The sequence below is a fragment of the Vombatus ursinus genome, unplaced genomic scaffold (genome assembly GCF_900497805.2).
Source record: "Vombatus ursinus unplaced genomic scaffold, bare-nosed wombat genome assembly UNPS02014894.1, whole genome shotgun sequence".
NCBI lineage: Eukaryota > Metazoa > Chordata > Mammalia > Diprotodontia > Vombatidae > Vombatus > Vombatus ursinus.
Window position 1 is genome coordinate 4,816,723 of NW_020954672.1, and position 15,244 is coordinate 4,831,966.

Sequence of the window (15,244 nt, forward strand, 5' to 3'; positions counted from 1 at the left end):
GTATGTATTTATATATGTATATGTATGTATGTATGTGTATTCCACATTATCCAGCACAATGTCTTACATTCAGCTCAATAAATAGGATAGCCATGTAGTAGAGTGGAAAGTATTGGACTTGGAGTCAGCCCAGACTCTGGTTCAACTCCTGAGGCTAACATTTATTTAGATATCACAGAACCTTTCTGATTCTGTTTCCCCCTCTGTAAGATGAGGAAAACAATACTTGCTATATAGGATTATGAGAAAAAAAAACTCTTTGCAAACCTAATTTAGTGCTTTGCAAGCGTGCCATTATTATTATGATGGAAGGGGACAAGGGTGTTAAGAAGCCAGGCCCAGACTTTTGGTGATAAGTTCCTTTTTAGTGACTTCTAAGTGACTCCTTAATGTGAGGGTGATGAATTGGTCTGGCAGGTGGTGGTCCAAACTGAAATTGCCCTGATTGGTTATACCCTAGGTGTGTGGAAGGAGGTGTATGAGTGTTGCAAGGACATCCCCAGGGGCCAGTATAGGGGTATGCTTTGTCTTGTCCCCTGTGACTTGTGCTCCAGGGATATGATGGTACTTTCTCCTTCCTTCCCTGACCACTCTTTCTTTCCTCTTCCTCCAGCCATGGCCTCCAGCACTTCTTCTCCTGCAGGGGTATTGCTCTGGCTGTACAATATTTCTGGGACAGAGGGCATCGAGAGATCACCGTTTTTGTACCCAATTGGAGGCTGAGGAAGAACAGTAGGGTGAGAGGTGAGGGGCAAGTACAGCCTTTGAACTTCTGTTAGTTCTCATCCTTTCCCTTTCTTGTGGCCTCCCTCTCTCGCCTGACCTTGAACTGTATCTACCTCCTCATTCATTCGTCTTCCCTTCTGCTTTCTTTAACCCAGCTTTGACTTTCTCACCCCCCTTTCCCCCTTGCCTCTTTCATCTGGTATTGACCCCACCAACCCCTCTCCCTTCCCCCAGAGGGTCACTACTTGACGAAGCTACATTCTCTCAGCCTGCTCTCCATCACCCCTTCCCGATTCGTGGATGGCAAGAGGGTCACCTCCTATGATGACAGGTAACACATTCTTTCCACACAGGGCAATGTGGTATTTAATAAGGTTTTAGATGTAGGGTTTGAACCCTAGTTCTGAAACTTAATCCCTGTGAAACCTGTAGGTGAATCACTCCTTGGGGGCTCAGTTTTCTCATCTGTAAAAGGGGGATGATAATACTCAGACACCTCCCAATATCTTTGTGAAAAAAAATACTTTGTAAGCTTTAGTTGCTCACATTTCTCTACTGCTTTACTATTATTGAAGGAGGGACTTCTACCATCTTCAGTTCTTGCACCTCTTTGGAGAAGGATATAGGGGTGGTTGGGTTTGGGGTAGGGTCTAAGGTTGGCATCTTGGGATCTAGTACCCGGACAACTCTGAGAAAAAGAAAAGACCTCGGAGATAGTGTCTCTGGAAGATAGGAGGGGAAACTAGTGAAGGGAAAAGGAGATGGGGGAAGGTTTACAAAGGGAATTTCATTATGTGTCTGAAACCAGAGACTGACTTTGGAATCTGTAGAGAGAGAGTGGATTTTTCCATTTGTTCATTTATTCAGAAAATGTTCATTAAGGTCCTCTTCTGTGCAGAGCCCCAGTGCTAAGAATCAGGGAGGAGATTCAAGATGCCTACTTTCAAGGAGTTTAAAATCTGACAAATCTAACAAAAGTTAGCACACATTAAGTGCTTAATGGGAGGAAAAAGTGCTGTGAAATTAAATGAAAAAATTTTAACTGAAGGGAAGAGGAGATACTGATTAGGGAAGACGTCATGAAAGAAGTGGCATTTGAAACCAAAATCTTGGAGGACAGTTAGAACTGGGGAAGGAGAGTGAATTCCAGTTATGATTACCCAAAATGAGCGAAAGTAGGATGGGAAGTATGTAGGGGACAGCAAAGTAGTCCATGGTTGTCTGAGGAACAGAATACATGATGGGGACAGGGGTGGGTGGGAAGAGTAAGAATGGAGCAGGCAGAATAAATTTGGAAAGGTAGATTGGAATCAGCTTAAAAGCTGACCTAAAGAATTGGATTTTATTCTATAAGCAATAAAGAATCACTGAAGGTTTCTGCATAAATAAGTGATATAATCAGGGTGGTATACTAGGAATATTAATTTGGTAGTATGTAGTTAGGTGGATAGGTTAGGGGAGGACAAATGAGAGGTGGAGAACCATGTATATTATAATAGCTTAGGTAGAAGGAAAGAGGTCCTGAGCTAGAGTTGTAGCAATAGGGATAGTAAGAAAGAAATTGATTTGAAAGATACAGCAAAGATCAATCAATCAATAAGTATTGATTAAAGGCCTATGACATGTGAGTCATAGTACTGGGCTCTGGCAATACAAAGAGATGAAATTAATAGCACTTGGTAACTGATGAGATATTCCTTGGAAGAGAGAAAGATCAAGAGAGGGTGAAAGATGACTCCAAGAATGCAAGTATGATTGATTAGAAGAATGGTGGTGCCATTGAAAACAGGAAGAGGAGTGCTTTGGTTGTTGTTCAGTTGTTTCAGTTGTGTCTGACTCTTCATGAACCCATTTGGGGTTTTCTTGGCACAGATACTATAGTGGTTTGCAATTTCCTTCTCTAAAGAGGAGCGGTCTTATGGGAAAAGATGTTGCTAAGCTTGAGATGTCAGTGGAATATCTTGTAGGCAGCTGGACATGAGATCTAAAGCTAGGGAAAGAAGTCAGGGATGGATAAAAGCCTTAGTGCTAATTACACATCAAAGAAGATACTAGATCTGGGAATTATCTACAAAAAGAAGTGATGATTGAAACTGTAAGAGTGGATTAGATCACCAAGGTAAGGGTGGGGGAAAAGAAGAGAGAGGAGGAGATGACCAGTGATGGATGCTCGAGCATTGCCCATAATAAGGGAGCAAGAAAGTAAAAGGAGCCAGAGAAGAAGCGGTCAGAGAGCTGACAGGAGATCCAGAAGCATGAAGATCAGAAACTAGAGGAGCAGAGTATTTTCAGAAAGTCATTACTAACAAAAGCTATACAGAATTGAAGGAAGATGAGGGCTTAGAAAAGGCCATTGAATTTGTTGAGTAGGAGGTTGCTAGTAACTTTTAAGGGAACAGTTCTAGTAGAATGATGGGAACAAAAGCTAGGTCATAAGGGTTTGAAGAGCAAGCAATTGATGAGGGAAATGGAAACAATGAGTATAGATGGCTTTGTCAAAGAGTTTGGCAGTGTTGTTTGTTACACAGGGACTTTTTCTTTTCTTTTTCCCAATGGAGGAGCGTTTTGTGACAATCCTCTATATTATGGAGTCCCTCCTGGGAAGACACAGGGTTCCTCTGTTGATCCTTGCTTTGTACATTTGGGCTCATAGTGCCATGCTCCCAGCTTAGGTGCAGCTACCAAAAGGTTAAGTCCTTGTCCAGGTACCCAGTTTACGTGTAAAGGGAGGCCCATGAATCAGCCAGAAACATTGTGGAAAACAGCCCCTTAATGTGTTTGAAGGCTGAGAATAATACGTAAAACATTCAATGCAAAGCTTTATTGGCAAGTAATGGGGAAAAGGGAAAAAGGGAGAGGGAGAAAGGTAACCCAATATGTAACTCAGACACATACAGAGAGTATAACTCACATTAGAGTGGTGCTGCATTGGGAAGCACAGAGACATGGGCCCATTCAGCTTGAAAGTCACACTCCAAAGTGTCCCTCTAAAGGTGAGACTAAGAGTGGGATACTTATACCCTGATTTTGGTGGCCACTTGGAGCTGACCGTTTTGCATGTCAGGGTTTGGGATACATAGAGGAGTTTTTAGGTACATAGGTGCAGGGAGAAAAGCAAGCAAATTGTCAGAAATACATTGCCTGCCTGCGTTTTTCCATGAATAGATTCTATAAGCTACAGTATCCTTAAGGGAGGTAGTCATGGTAGTCTTAAGACCACCAGGCCTAATCTTATAATAAGGAGTTGAGGGGGTAGTGTAGAAGGGGAGAGGATGGGTATAAGGAAACAAATAAAAAGAGTCATTGAGATATCTTAAAGATGCACAAAAGAGACAGAAGAAAGGGCAGAAAGAATCAAACAGGCAGGACAACTTTGAAAGCTATAGGTGGAATTTATTGTATCATTAAAATACTTGTAATTATTATATTATTTTAAAAGAAAAACAAGCTATATATAATGGAGACCTGTAGTTTCATATGAAATCCTCTTTTCCTTTTCTATTCTTTGTTGGAAACTGTCATTTTATTTGTTGTTAAGTTCAGAATAAAAACAAAATAAAAAAAAACTTAGCAGTGGAAGCAAAGCATGAAATGGAATGATAGCATTAACTCTGTTGTGAAAGACGGTTGAGGGAGACTGATTTTTTTTCTTAGCAGGATAGGAGAGATGAGTTTAGTTGTGGGAAAAAAATCATTAAAGTGACATAATGAATATATTTCAGACAGAGAAAGGGATAGAGAAAAGTCTCAAAAGAAATAGGAAGGATTGGGATCAAAGCAGCTCAGAGAAATGATTATTTCTTTCTTGTATTTAATAACTAATTATTGAATTAGGACCAAGATTTTTCCTTTTTCATCTTCCTTATTCATTCATTCCATTGTAGGACATCTTGGGGAAAATGTACCTAACCAGGCTGAGAAAATTGGTGAATTCCTGTTCATCATGTTTGTTCAGACAGGTCTGGGGTCAAAGGGGATTCCCACTTTGATATGTATATAGATAAATCTCTTAAGACTTGAGTGATCCAAGACTCTCATTAGAATGAACCCACATCTCATCATATTCATTTTTTCAGTAATTGTTAACCAATTAGAGATGCTTGCCACCCTCAGGAACACCCACTTTTACAAGGGCATATAAGTTATAAGCCCACCACTATGAGGGTCTTTGGCATTTGAGAGTGCCACCAATCTCTTTTATTAATAACATGCTACTATTATTATTCAAAATGATTGATTACTCAGAAACTATGTCTGTCGAACTTTTTAAACATCTCACAGCTAGGTGGTACGGTAGTGGATACAACCTGAGCCTGGAGTCAGGAAGACCTGAGTTCATATCTTTATTCAGATACCTGTGTGACCCTGGACAAACTCTTAACCTCTCTCTGCCTCAGTTTCCTCAGCTGCAAAATGGAGATTAAAGTAACAACATCTAGTGTTTTTATAAGGATCAAATGAGATATTTGTAAAGCACTTAGCACAGTTCCTGGCACATAATAGGTGCTACAGAAATGCTTATTCCTTTCCCCTTCAAGGGCACAGGTAGAGGCTTTCGTCTTGATGAGAAAAGAAGTCACCGCTTCCTTGGAGAAAGAAAATAGGGGAGAACATGTGAACTCTCTGCATAAAGTTAACATAGTTTATATTGAGCTTCTTTTATAGATTTCCACATAGTTACTTGTCAGGTCCCAATTCCCCACACTTGGGGAAATAGTGTGCTGCTCTTTTTGGTATCACATTCCTAAATGGAGGCTCTGTGTGTGTGTGTGTGTGTGTGTGTGTGTGTGTGTGCGTGTGTGTGTGTGTGCGTGTGTGTGTGTAAGTGGGTTGGAAAATACCTTCCCCCAATATACCTATCGGCTCTGGGGCTGTTAGTCTCAGATTATCTTTTTTTTTTTTTTTTTTGGCTAGGCAATGGGGTTAAGTGACTTGACCAGGGTCACACAGCTAGTAAGTGTTATATGTCTGAGGCCGGATTTGAACTCAGGTCCTCCTGAATCCAGGGCTGGTGCTCTATCCACTGCATCAACTACCTGCCCCAGTCTCAGATTATCTTAAGGCACTTGGTTATTAGTGAATATCCAGACTATTTATGCTTGCGGGTAGGGTCATGGTTGTGGTGGTATATGGAGGAGAATTTCTAGAGATGGAGAAGTGGGCGGAGGGAGAGGGATGGCATAACTCTGTATGGAAGAGACAGTGGTAGACTTAAATGGGACCAATAGTGCCTTGGGTTGAGAGACAAACCAGATTTAGAAGCACTGGTCCCACATTCTAGTTGAAAGAACATTGGATTTGAAGGCGAGAGACCTGGGTCAAGTCCTGGTTTTGGTCCTTATTAGCTGTGTTGACCATGGGCAAATCATTTCAGCTCTTTGAACCTCAGTATCCTTATCTATAAAACGGAGGTGAAAATACTTGTACCACTAATCTCAAGGATAGCAAAGATGTAAAAGAGATAGGTTGATAGATGAAACAAGGTTTTGGAGGAGATGGGAAGGTTTGAGATCAAAAGGTCACAGGTAGAGGCTGGACCAGGAGACTTACTTCTTTAGACCCATGAGGGGAGGAGAACATGTTAGTACACTGGGTGAAGTTAAGTTTGTTAGGACTGAGCTTCTTTTATAAATTTCTAGGTGTGTGTTACCTTGGCAGGGGTTGGGGGTAGGTAGGAATAGATAGATGTCTGGCCTTGGAGTAAGGAAGATCTGGGTTTTCGGGTCCTCCTTCTGACATATTAGCTGTGTAACCAGGGACAAGTCATTTTAGCCTCTGAGTGCCCTCTGTCACCTGACTTAAAGTAGAAGAATTACTTCCACACCATGAAATTCCTGATACTGGTGAAACAACAACAACAACCACCATTAGCATTTATGTAGTGCTTTAAGGTTTGTGAAGCACTTTACAAATATTATGTCTTTTCATCCTCACAACTACCTTGGAAGATAGATACTGCTATTGTCCTCATTTTACAGATGAGGAAGCTGAGGTAGACAGGCCAAGTGACTTGGCCAGGGTCACACTGCTATTAAGTGTCTGAGGCTGGATTTGTACTCAGATATTTCTGACCCCAGAAATCACAGAACTTAACAAAAAAAAACTTACCCAACAATAATAGCAAAAAAATTGCCCCATCAGTTTATGAGGCAAATTAAGGTCATTTACTGAAGTAATTGGAGGAATTTAAAAATTAGGAAGCTAGATCAATTTCTTCTAAACATTTCAATTCCCTCATTTTGCAGCAAAGGCCCCTCAAATGAGCAATTATTTGATAACTCAGCATCCTCATTAGGGAAGGGAAAAAAGGAGAAAACCTAACATATAAGACATGTGTCCAAAAAAGATTGAAGGATTGTTTTTTTAGAGCCAGTTGGAGATGGGGGTCACTGTTTGGTCCTCCCAGTGTCTTTCTAGATTGGTGTGCTGCTGCGGCAGCTGCCAAAATGGCTTCTCAGGTTTCCCCTTTTGTTCAAGCAAAATCCTATCTCTAAAGTATGTTAGAAATGTTCTCTCCTTTTTGGAAGTGGTGATTGGTAGGGCAGCAAGTGTTGGTGATCAATAGGGATGTAAAGGGTCTTGTTTATGATCCCAGGCACTATGGGGCTGCTTAGGCCCAGGGGGAGACTTACCTGTGAAGTTATAATTGAGGAAATTGGGAGTGGCAGATCTTTTCTACTGGTTTTAGTGATGAAAGCAAAAGAAAGCAATGTGTCACTAAAAGTGCATAGGTATATGAACTAGTAACCAGTTAATATGCCAATGCATCTTTCAGGAGTTCTGCCTCTAATTTGCATGGCCTTTTCCAAGATGGTAGGCTTGGGTCATTCTCTCAAATGAAGAACAAGGGCTCTCTGATGATGTGTTTAGCTTTTTTTCCCCTGGAGATATGACTATTTAGCTATTTCTCTGTCCATGGGCATCCTTATGTAAAACGTTAGGTATGCTATGCAAATTATTTTTACTTTGTTTCTATTGAAGGTGCTGCTATAAATATTGGTATGTATGGTATTCCATACATTGACCTGTCTTTTTATCTTTTTATCATTGACCTCCTTGGAGAATAAGCCTAGCAGGGAGATCTCTGGGTCAGTGTTATAGATGTGGTAGTCTCTTTCTTAGCCTAATTCCAAAATATTTCCAAGAATGGTTGGAGCAAGTCACAGCTTGTGGGAATTGTGGAAATTGAGTGAACCACACTGATTCCATCTTGTGACTTAATTCAGGATCTAGCTCAGTTCCCTTTCTATTCAGTTATTGAATTTCATTCAATTTCTGTCTTGTGAGAAAACTGGATTCCATTGTTTGAATTTAGCCCTGCATGACTGGAAACTGGACCATCTCTACCTGTTGCTTAGAGACCCTTAACTAAAGACCTAGGTTATGCTGACCAGAAACCCAGTCAGATTCAAGGATTGATGCAACAAATTTTCTCACAATTATATATGTCAAGCAACCCATATGTTTTATCTGAAAACCAGCCCTGTAGTGATCAGTCAGTTACTGTTTCCTTGTTCTTTAATTGAATACAGACCCTTGGGGGGGAGAGAAAGGGGGGATTTCAGGGAATTGAACCTGTTCATTCTCCCCCTCCCAACTTGGGAAGTCCCTTATCTTTTCTCCAATTAGAAATCAGGTTATCTCATTTTTTTTATTCTGGTTTGTATCCTGTTAATTGTTTTCTTTTAATGCATGAAAATCTGTCCCCCCCATATTTGGGGTTCAGTGCCAAGCTGAGGATGCCGGCTCCCAGATTCGTTATGCAAGTGGCTTGTATTACTTAATAAATCGATATATTTAGAAGCTCAAACCTTTGTTCCCTCAGTTATTTCGGATTTCACCTGTCACAAGCTTCACCAACAGAGTATTAGTGTGCAGTTGCAAAATTCTAAGTAGCAAACATAGCCTTATACATATTATAAGAAAGGTCATAGAAACCACAAACTGGATGTTGAAATGAATCTAGGCTTTGTTTAACAGGCTCTAAGCATGAGGAAAGCACTTGGTGGATTTTTAAGTGTTATAGAAATGTCAGTTATTGTTTCTCCAGCATACCTCAGTGTGAGATTGTTGGAGTATCTCCTTAGTAGGTCCTCAGTAGGATCTTAGTAGGACCTTTACAGTAAACTCAATCAGCATAGTATTGAGGAAGTGGCCCTGATTCTAACTGATGACTTGGTTTCTCTCCACCCCAACCTTGGGCAGGTTTATGGTGAAGCTATCAGAGGAAACAGATGGGGTCATTGTCACCAACGATCAGTTCCGGGATTTGGTGGACGAATCAAAGAAATGGATAGGGATCGTTAGAGAACGGTAAGGGTGATGCTCCAGGGGGATCCTGACCCTGTGGTCAGGTTTAGGGGCTTTTCCCTCCTTCCAGACATACAGGCTCTGTTTTAGTCCCTGTGGGATTTGAGGTGGGGGGGGTAAGGAGGAGGAGGAGAAGAAGAAAAAGGGGAAAGAGACCCTCTGGAGAGAGGAGGACCTATATCTTATCAACCCCCTCTGAGATGAGCTGTTGGGTTTTAGCAGGATCTGACAAAGCACTTAAGCTAAACTTAGATAGGGCTGGGGATCCTGGGTAAAGTTTGGGCTGACTCCTTGTTTCCTAGGAATCAAATGAGATAATATTTGTAAAGAACTTGGCACATAGTAAGCATTTAGTAAATGTTTATTCCTTTCCTCCTCCCCTTCTCCCTTCTAGGGAGTATGGAAAGGGATACTCATGTGACTTGTCCTCCTCCTCTCTCTTATCTAGTCTGCTGCCTTTCACTTTTGTGGGGAACATCTTCATGGTTCCGGATGACCCACTGGGGCGGGATGGCCCCACCCTGGACACGTTCTTGAGGAGAACAGATGGGTAACTGATTCCTCTCCCCTGGACAACCCTTCTCTCCCTCTTTCTGCCACTGTTTCTTTCTAACTCCTTTAATGAATTAAGACACTCTATAAAGGGAATGCCTCGCAGAGGTAGCATAAATCAAGCAGATTCCGCCCCCGTGTGTCAGAATGAGGGAATGACTATCCATTTATCTAAACCTAAATATCCATTAGGCCTCCCAGCATCTGATCATGTCAGACCCTTTAAGGACTCAGCTGACCTTCCTGGGCTACCTACCACAACCCATTGGGAAGATAGTCAGAGTTGGCCCTGAGCAAAATGTTAGAATAGATAAGGTGGCTAGGTGGGCACAGTGGATAGAATGCTGCAGTTTAAATTAGGGATACCTGAGTTGAAATTCTGCCTCAGAGACTGTATAGCTGTGAGATTTTGGTGAAATCATTTCACTTTTCTGTGCCAAGTTTCCTTATATGTAAAATAGGAATAATAGTAGGACCTAGCCTCACAGGATTGTTGTGAGGATAAAATGAGATAATTTATGCAAAAATTTATGTAAACCTTAAAGCACCAAGTAAATGCTAGCTATTATTCTTTTGCAGCCTCTTCTCATCTTCTTTTTCTACCTTCTCCATACCACTCCCTGAATTATTATCTTATTCCTGAAAAACTCTGTTTCCAGCTCGCTGTCAACTAATACCTGCCAAACTATTAATAGTTAATTATAATATTATATAACAATAATAACTAACCAAACCAGTTAGTGGTAAGGTTAAGGTATAATCCTCCCTAGAATAGTAGCATTTAAAGACTACAGTACCCAAAGGAATGTATTTCTGGTGGTGAGATTTCAGGTGTTATGCGAGAAGATATCGGAGGAGTATTTTAGGGGCAAGAGCGTGGTGTTGCTCAGATTATGTGATGTAGGGAGTTACTTACTCTGTCACATCTTGGTGATGCTTGAGGATGAAATAGGAGATTGCTGTGTATTTTTCCTTTTTTTGTTTTTTGCTGTTTTTTCCCATCATTCTCCTAAGGATGACTCTTCTGGGTGGTAGCTCCTCTTCCTCTTTCTCTCTCCCACCTCCCTCACCCTGCCTCTCCCACTCTTTTCTCTCTTTGCAGGTTGGAGTTGGCTGTTAGCAACTTTCTGAAGGTCTGGGAGACAAAGCCTCCTGCCAAAGCCTCCTTTCTCCCCATAAAGGCCAAGGGGCTTCAAGGTAAGAAGCATCTAAAGAGGGGCTGCTGTGGACCTCAGCAAAAGGGGAAGGTGAAGACGCTGCCAGAGGGTGTAGAGAAACTGATGGCCAAGGAGGAAGACTGTCTAGACGCTTGCCTGTCCACAGTTTTCCGAGAAGAATGCCCCTTCCTTTCAGATGATATCCTCCGGTATTTTAGCCTCCAGGACAACACCTCGGAGACCTCTCTCTCTCCCTGGAGAGGCTCTTCTCAACTTGATATCCCTTGGGGCGGGGCCGGGCAACCCACGTGCCAAAGGGTCCTTGACCACTTGGCTCAACTGACTGTACCAACCAGCTTCTCTGCTCTCTCCTTCTTTGTGGGGTTTATGGGCTGCCACAAAGATGTCATCCCCCGCTATTCCTCACTCGTTGCTCCGCTCCACGGCCTCCTCAAGAAGAACACGCAGTGGCAGTGGACACCTGAGCATTCTCAGGCATTCCTGGCCCTGAAGCAGGCTCTGGTGTCAGCCCTCTCCTTGGTCCCCCCTGATCCCCAGTTGCCCTACCGTCTGGAGGTGGCAGTGAGTGAGAAGACCTTGGCTGCTGTCCTGACGCAGGAGCGGGCAGGGCTGAGGCGTCCCATTGCTTATACTTCAAAGCCCCTCCTCCCCCAGGAGGGCAAGGCTGCCCTGAGCAGAGGCGGTGGCCTCTGTGCCCTGGCCTGGGCTGTGAGGCGTTTTGCCCCCTCTCTTGGATCTGTCCCTGTTGTTCTGGAAGCCTCCTATACCTCCGGGGACTCCCCAGACCCCGAGCAGAGGGAGAGTCTAGAGACTTCTGATGCATGGCTGGCCCGATGGTCCCTCCTAGTACAGGATAAGGACAGAAGGACCTTGGGCACATCTTTCCTCCCGGGGCCTCTGGGTGACAGTGGTGTCCCAATGCCCACACCTGATTCGTTGCCTCAGTTTTTCCAAATACTGCCACCTTTTTCTGACTTGTCCTCCTTTGTATGTATTTATACTTCAGGGTATTGTTTTTACCAGGATACTGAGTGGTGTGCAGGCTTTGGGTTGTATGTCCTGTCTCCTGACAGTCCCCCCCTCTCCCTCTCTTTCTCTTGCTCCCCTCATACGCCAACCTATGCCCACCTGGCTGCTGTGGCTTGTGGCCTGGAGCGCTTTGTTCATTCCTGCATCCCTCTGGTATTTCTGGTTAATTGTAGCTGGCTCTTCAACATCCTTATAGACCTTCTTCCTCTCTGGCACTCCCGTGGTTTTCTGTCCTCAGATGGGGCCCCATTGCCTCATCCAGCCCTGCTGTCTTATATCACATCCCTGGCCTCTAGCCTCCCTACCTTGCCCTTCCTCTTCAAAGCCTCTTACAAGGGGGCTCTGTTTAGTGTGACAGTGGAGGCCTTAGCCAAGCAGGGTGCCCAAGGGTCGGGGCCGCTGTGGAAGTTGCCAAGGCATATCATGCCTTCTGTTGGAGTGGCAGCCAGTCCCTTGGGCAATGGGCCGAATCTTCAGGCGTTACAGGAGAACGATGCTGTTTTGTTAGAATCCATTTGCCAGCTGCAGGCTGGGCGTAAGCTTCCCGGACATTCACCCCTCAAGCCTTTTGAACCTGGAATCAGTTTTGTGAAGGAGTGCAACCTGCTCATGTACAGAGAGATGAAGAGACCCAAGGTCTGGATTGTTCCGGAGCAAATCCGGAAGGATCTGATTTACTCCGTGCACGATGTCCCTCCTGGTCCCCACGCTGACCCAGAGGAGACCCTCAGGAGGGTGAGGATGCTAGGCTGGTGGCCTAAGATGCATGGGCAGGTGAGGGCCTACTGCAAATGTTGCTTGTTCTGTACCTCAATAAACAACTTGAGCAAGGAATCCAAGTGTATGCGGACCCAGTGGAACTCCACCTCTGCAGTGCCCTGGTCTACTCTTCAGATTGATGTGTTTGGGCCCGTGCCTGCCAGTGAGGAGGGCCACAGGCACGTGCTGATTGTGGCTGACGCCTATTCCTCCTGGACGGAAGCTTTCCCACTGAAGTCCTTCACGCAGATGGCGGTGGCCCAGGTGCTGCTGCAGCAGGTGTTTTCCCGATGGGGGTTGCCGGCGAGGCTGGAGGCAGCCCAGGGATCTCAGTTTGCCAGGCACGTCCTAATGAGCTGTGGCTTAGTGCTGGGAGCCAAGCTGGGCAGTATTTCTGGGGATATCCAGCCTGCTGAACTGAGGGATAGGAACTCAAACCAAGCCTTTAAGAATTTGTTGGAGGAGTTTATCATCCTTCACGGGAAGAACTGGGCCAGTTGCCTGCCCCTTCTGCATATGGCCTTTCGAGCCCTAGAGTCAGGACCCACACCTTTTGCGGTTGTGACAGGGAGTGAGATGAGACTGGCTGAATCTTTGTGGTGGGAGCTCAGTGGGGCCCATGTTGAAGGGCTGAAGATGGATGTGTTCTTACAGCAGCTGAAAAGCAATATACTAGAAAGTCAGCTGCAAGCAGCTCTGGCCTCTGGGGACCAGTCTGTCCTAGCTCAGAGCAGCTACTTTCAGCAGGAAGTTCAGGGGAAGGAGTGGAATGTGGGAGACCAAGTCCTGCTCTTAAACTTCCCCAAACCTGGCTCAGCTCGGTGGGTTGGACCCTATTATATTGTAGACAGGCTGAGTCTGTCTCTGTATAGGGTCTGGGGTTACCCAACTCCAGGGAAGCTGGGAGTCACATACCCCACTAACTTGATGAAGTCGTATCCTCAAGGTGGTGCTCCCTTGCCTTCAGTGATATTAGAACAGTTGGAGTAAGCCACTGTTCCCCGCTTTGGAGCGGGGGGAAGGATGCCTTATCTCTCCCCCTATTCATCACTGCTCACACACAGCCTCTCCTGGGCTTCAGCTAAGAACTAATGTCCTGGGGAAAACTTCCTGACTTGAGAATATTCAGAGACTGCAAAGGATTTTCTCCATCAGTTCCCCTGACATCTTTGCCCAGGGTAGTAGTTTATACAGTATCTGTTACTGGGTTCAGCTCAGCCAACCTGCTGCTTCCTTTCAGGAATCATTCCAGAATCTCAGCACTGACGGGCCTTAACCTATCCCCAGGACCTCTGAGTGAGAACCTGACCAAACCAACCTTCTCCCAGGGAGAGGAGGAGTCTCAGCAGGGGTTCCTTCCTTCATCTGTTTCAGTGTGGGATCATCTAGTGCTGGCTTTGCCAGGATGTCTGAAAACCTAGTGGGCTGAGTGAGAGCAGTGAACTCCGATAGGGGGTAGACTTCTTTGGTAGGACACATAGGCACTTCTCTTAGGCCACATGTAGGCCCAATTAGTGACCCGGGCAAGACTGTGCCCTGTCCCATTCAGCATGTTAATGTTGAGGTATTTGATGATGCTGGATCCAAAGGGATCCTATTTAGAAATCATTGGAGCTGGGTCTGGATTCTCATCCAGTCACTGGCAGCTTTTAGGTCAGAATATACCAAAAAAAAAAAAAGTGTTCTGACTCATCAAGAGCCATTAATGGAAATCTCTGGGCCAAGAGTCCTGAGGTATAGAAAAATAGGTAGGAGTTCTGGGAAGGGACTCTTCCCACTTCATTTTACTCTAACTCCCCAATCCCATCCTATGAGAGTTTCTGTACTCTGGGAATCTTGATGCTAAGGGTGAGATCACTGAGCCAGAAGAGCTTGCCTTGACTTGTCCAAGGAGCTCAATTCTTTGTTCCAAAGGGGTGGTAAAGTTGAGGCCTGTGTTGCTATGGCAACAAGAATACTGGAACTCTGCACCTTCCCTGCACCGGCCCCTCCCCCCACCAGCCAGACAAACACACTGTGTTTGTGAAATAGCTTTGCATTGTACCTCTTGGGATGGGACCTTATGCATGTGCCTTCTGTATGATAGGAAAATTGGTCTCCTTCGTTGAACCCTCACCCTTTCCCACCCAAGTAACCCTGTGTGAAAACAGCTTTGCCCTAAATTACATCCTGGATGGCATCGTACATATGTCTTCCATGTAATGGGAAAATTGGGCTCACTCTTAGGGTCCCCTTCTTCCTCACCACATTACCCTCCTGAGTGAAGTAAACTCTGACCCATGTACCCTGAATGGGACCTTATGTGCCTTTTGGGAAATGGGATTCATTCCTATTGCACTCAGCCCCCCAATCTACAAGCCAGTCATTTCCTTAATTCTCTTTATAGTAATATAGTATTTCTCTTTAAAGTAATTATAGTATAGTATAGCAATTTCTCTTTATAGTAAGTGGGAGTGAGTCTTAATTTGATTTGTAAATAAACAACTCAAACTGGAAGTGAGCTTATTAAGTCTTTTGGATAGAAATCAGGCTGGTATTGAGGAAGGGGGAAAAGCTCAAATGGGATTGTGGGCCAGACTTACCAAATTGAGAGGTGGAAGATATCATTCATGTACTCACCGCTCCTTTTACAGAAAGGAACCCGAAACTTACTGACTTATCCGAAGTTACACAGGTGACTAATGGTGTAG

The 15,244-nt window shown here is 44.3% G+C and overlaps 1 protein-coding gene across 1 annotated transcript in view; it reads left to right on the plus strand.

The window, feature by feature from the left end:
- The window catches only part of NYNRIN (NYN domain and retroviral integrase containing), a 37,433-nt gene extending 23,200 nt beyond the window's left edge, over nt 1–14,233 (plus strand). The window contains exons 3-7 of the mRNA XM_027843024.1: nt 614–744; nt 961–1,057; nt 8,932–9,039; nt 9,485–9,586; nt 10,691–14,233. Coding sequence (XP_027698825.1) covers nt 614–744; nt 961–1,057; nt 8,932–9,039; nt 9,485–9,586; nt 10,691–13,544 — 3,292 coding nt within the window. The 3' untranslated portion in view covers nt 13,545–14,233. The remainder of the gene's footprint in view (nt 1–613; nt 745–960; nt 1,058–8,931; nt 9,040–9,484; nt 9,587–10,690) is intronic.
- Nucleotides 14,234–15,244: the final 1,011 nt, after the last annotated feature.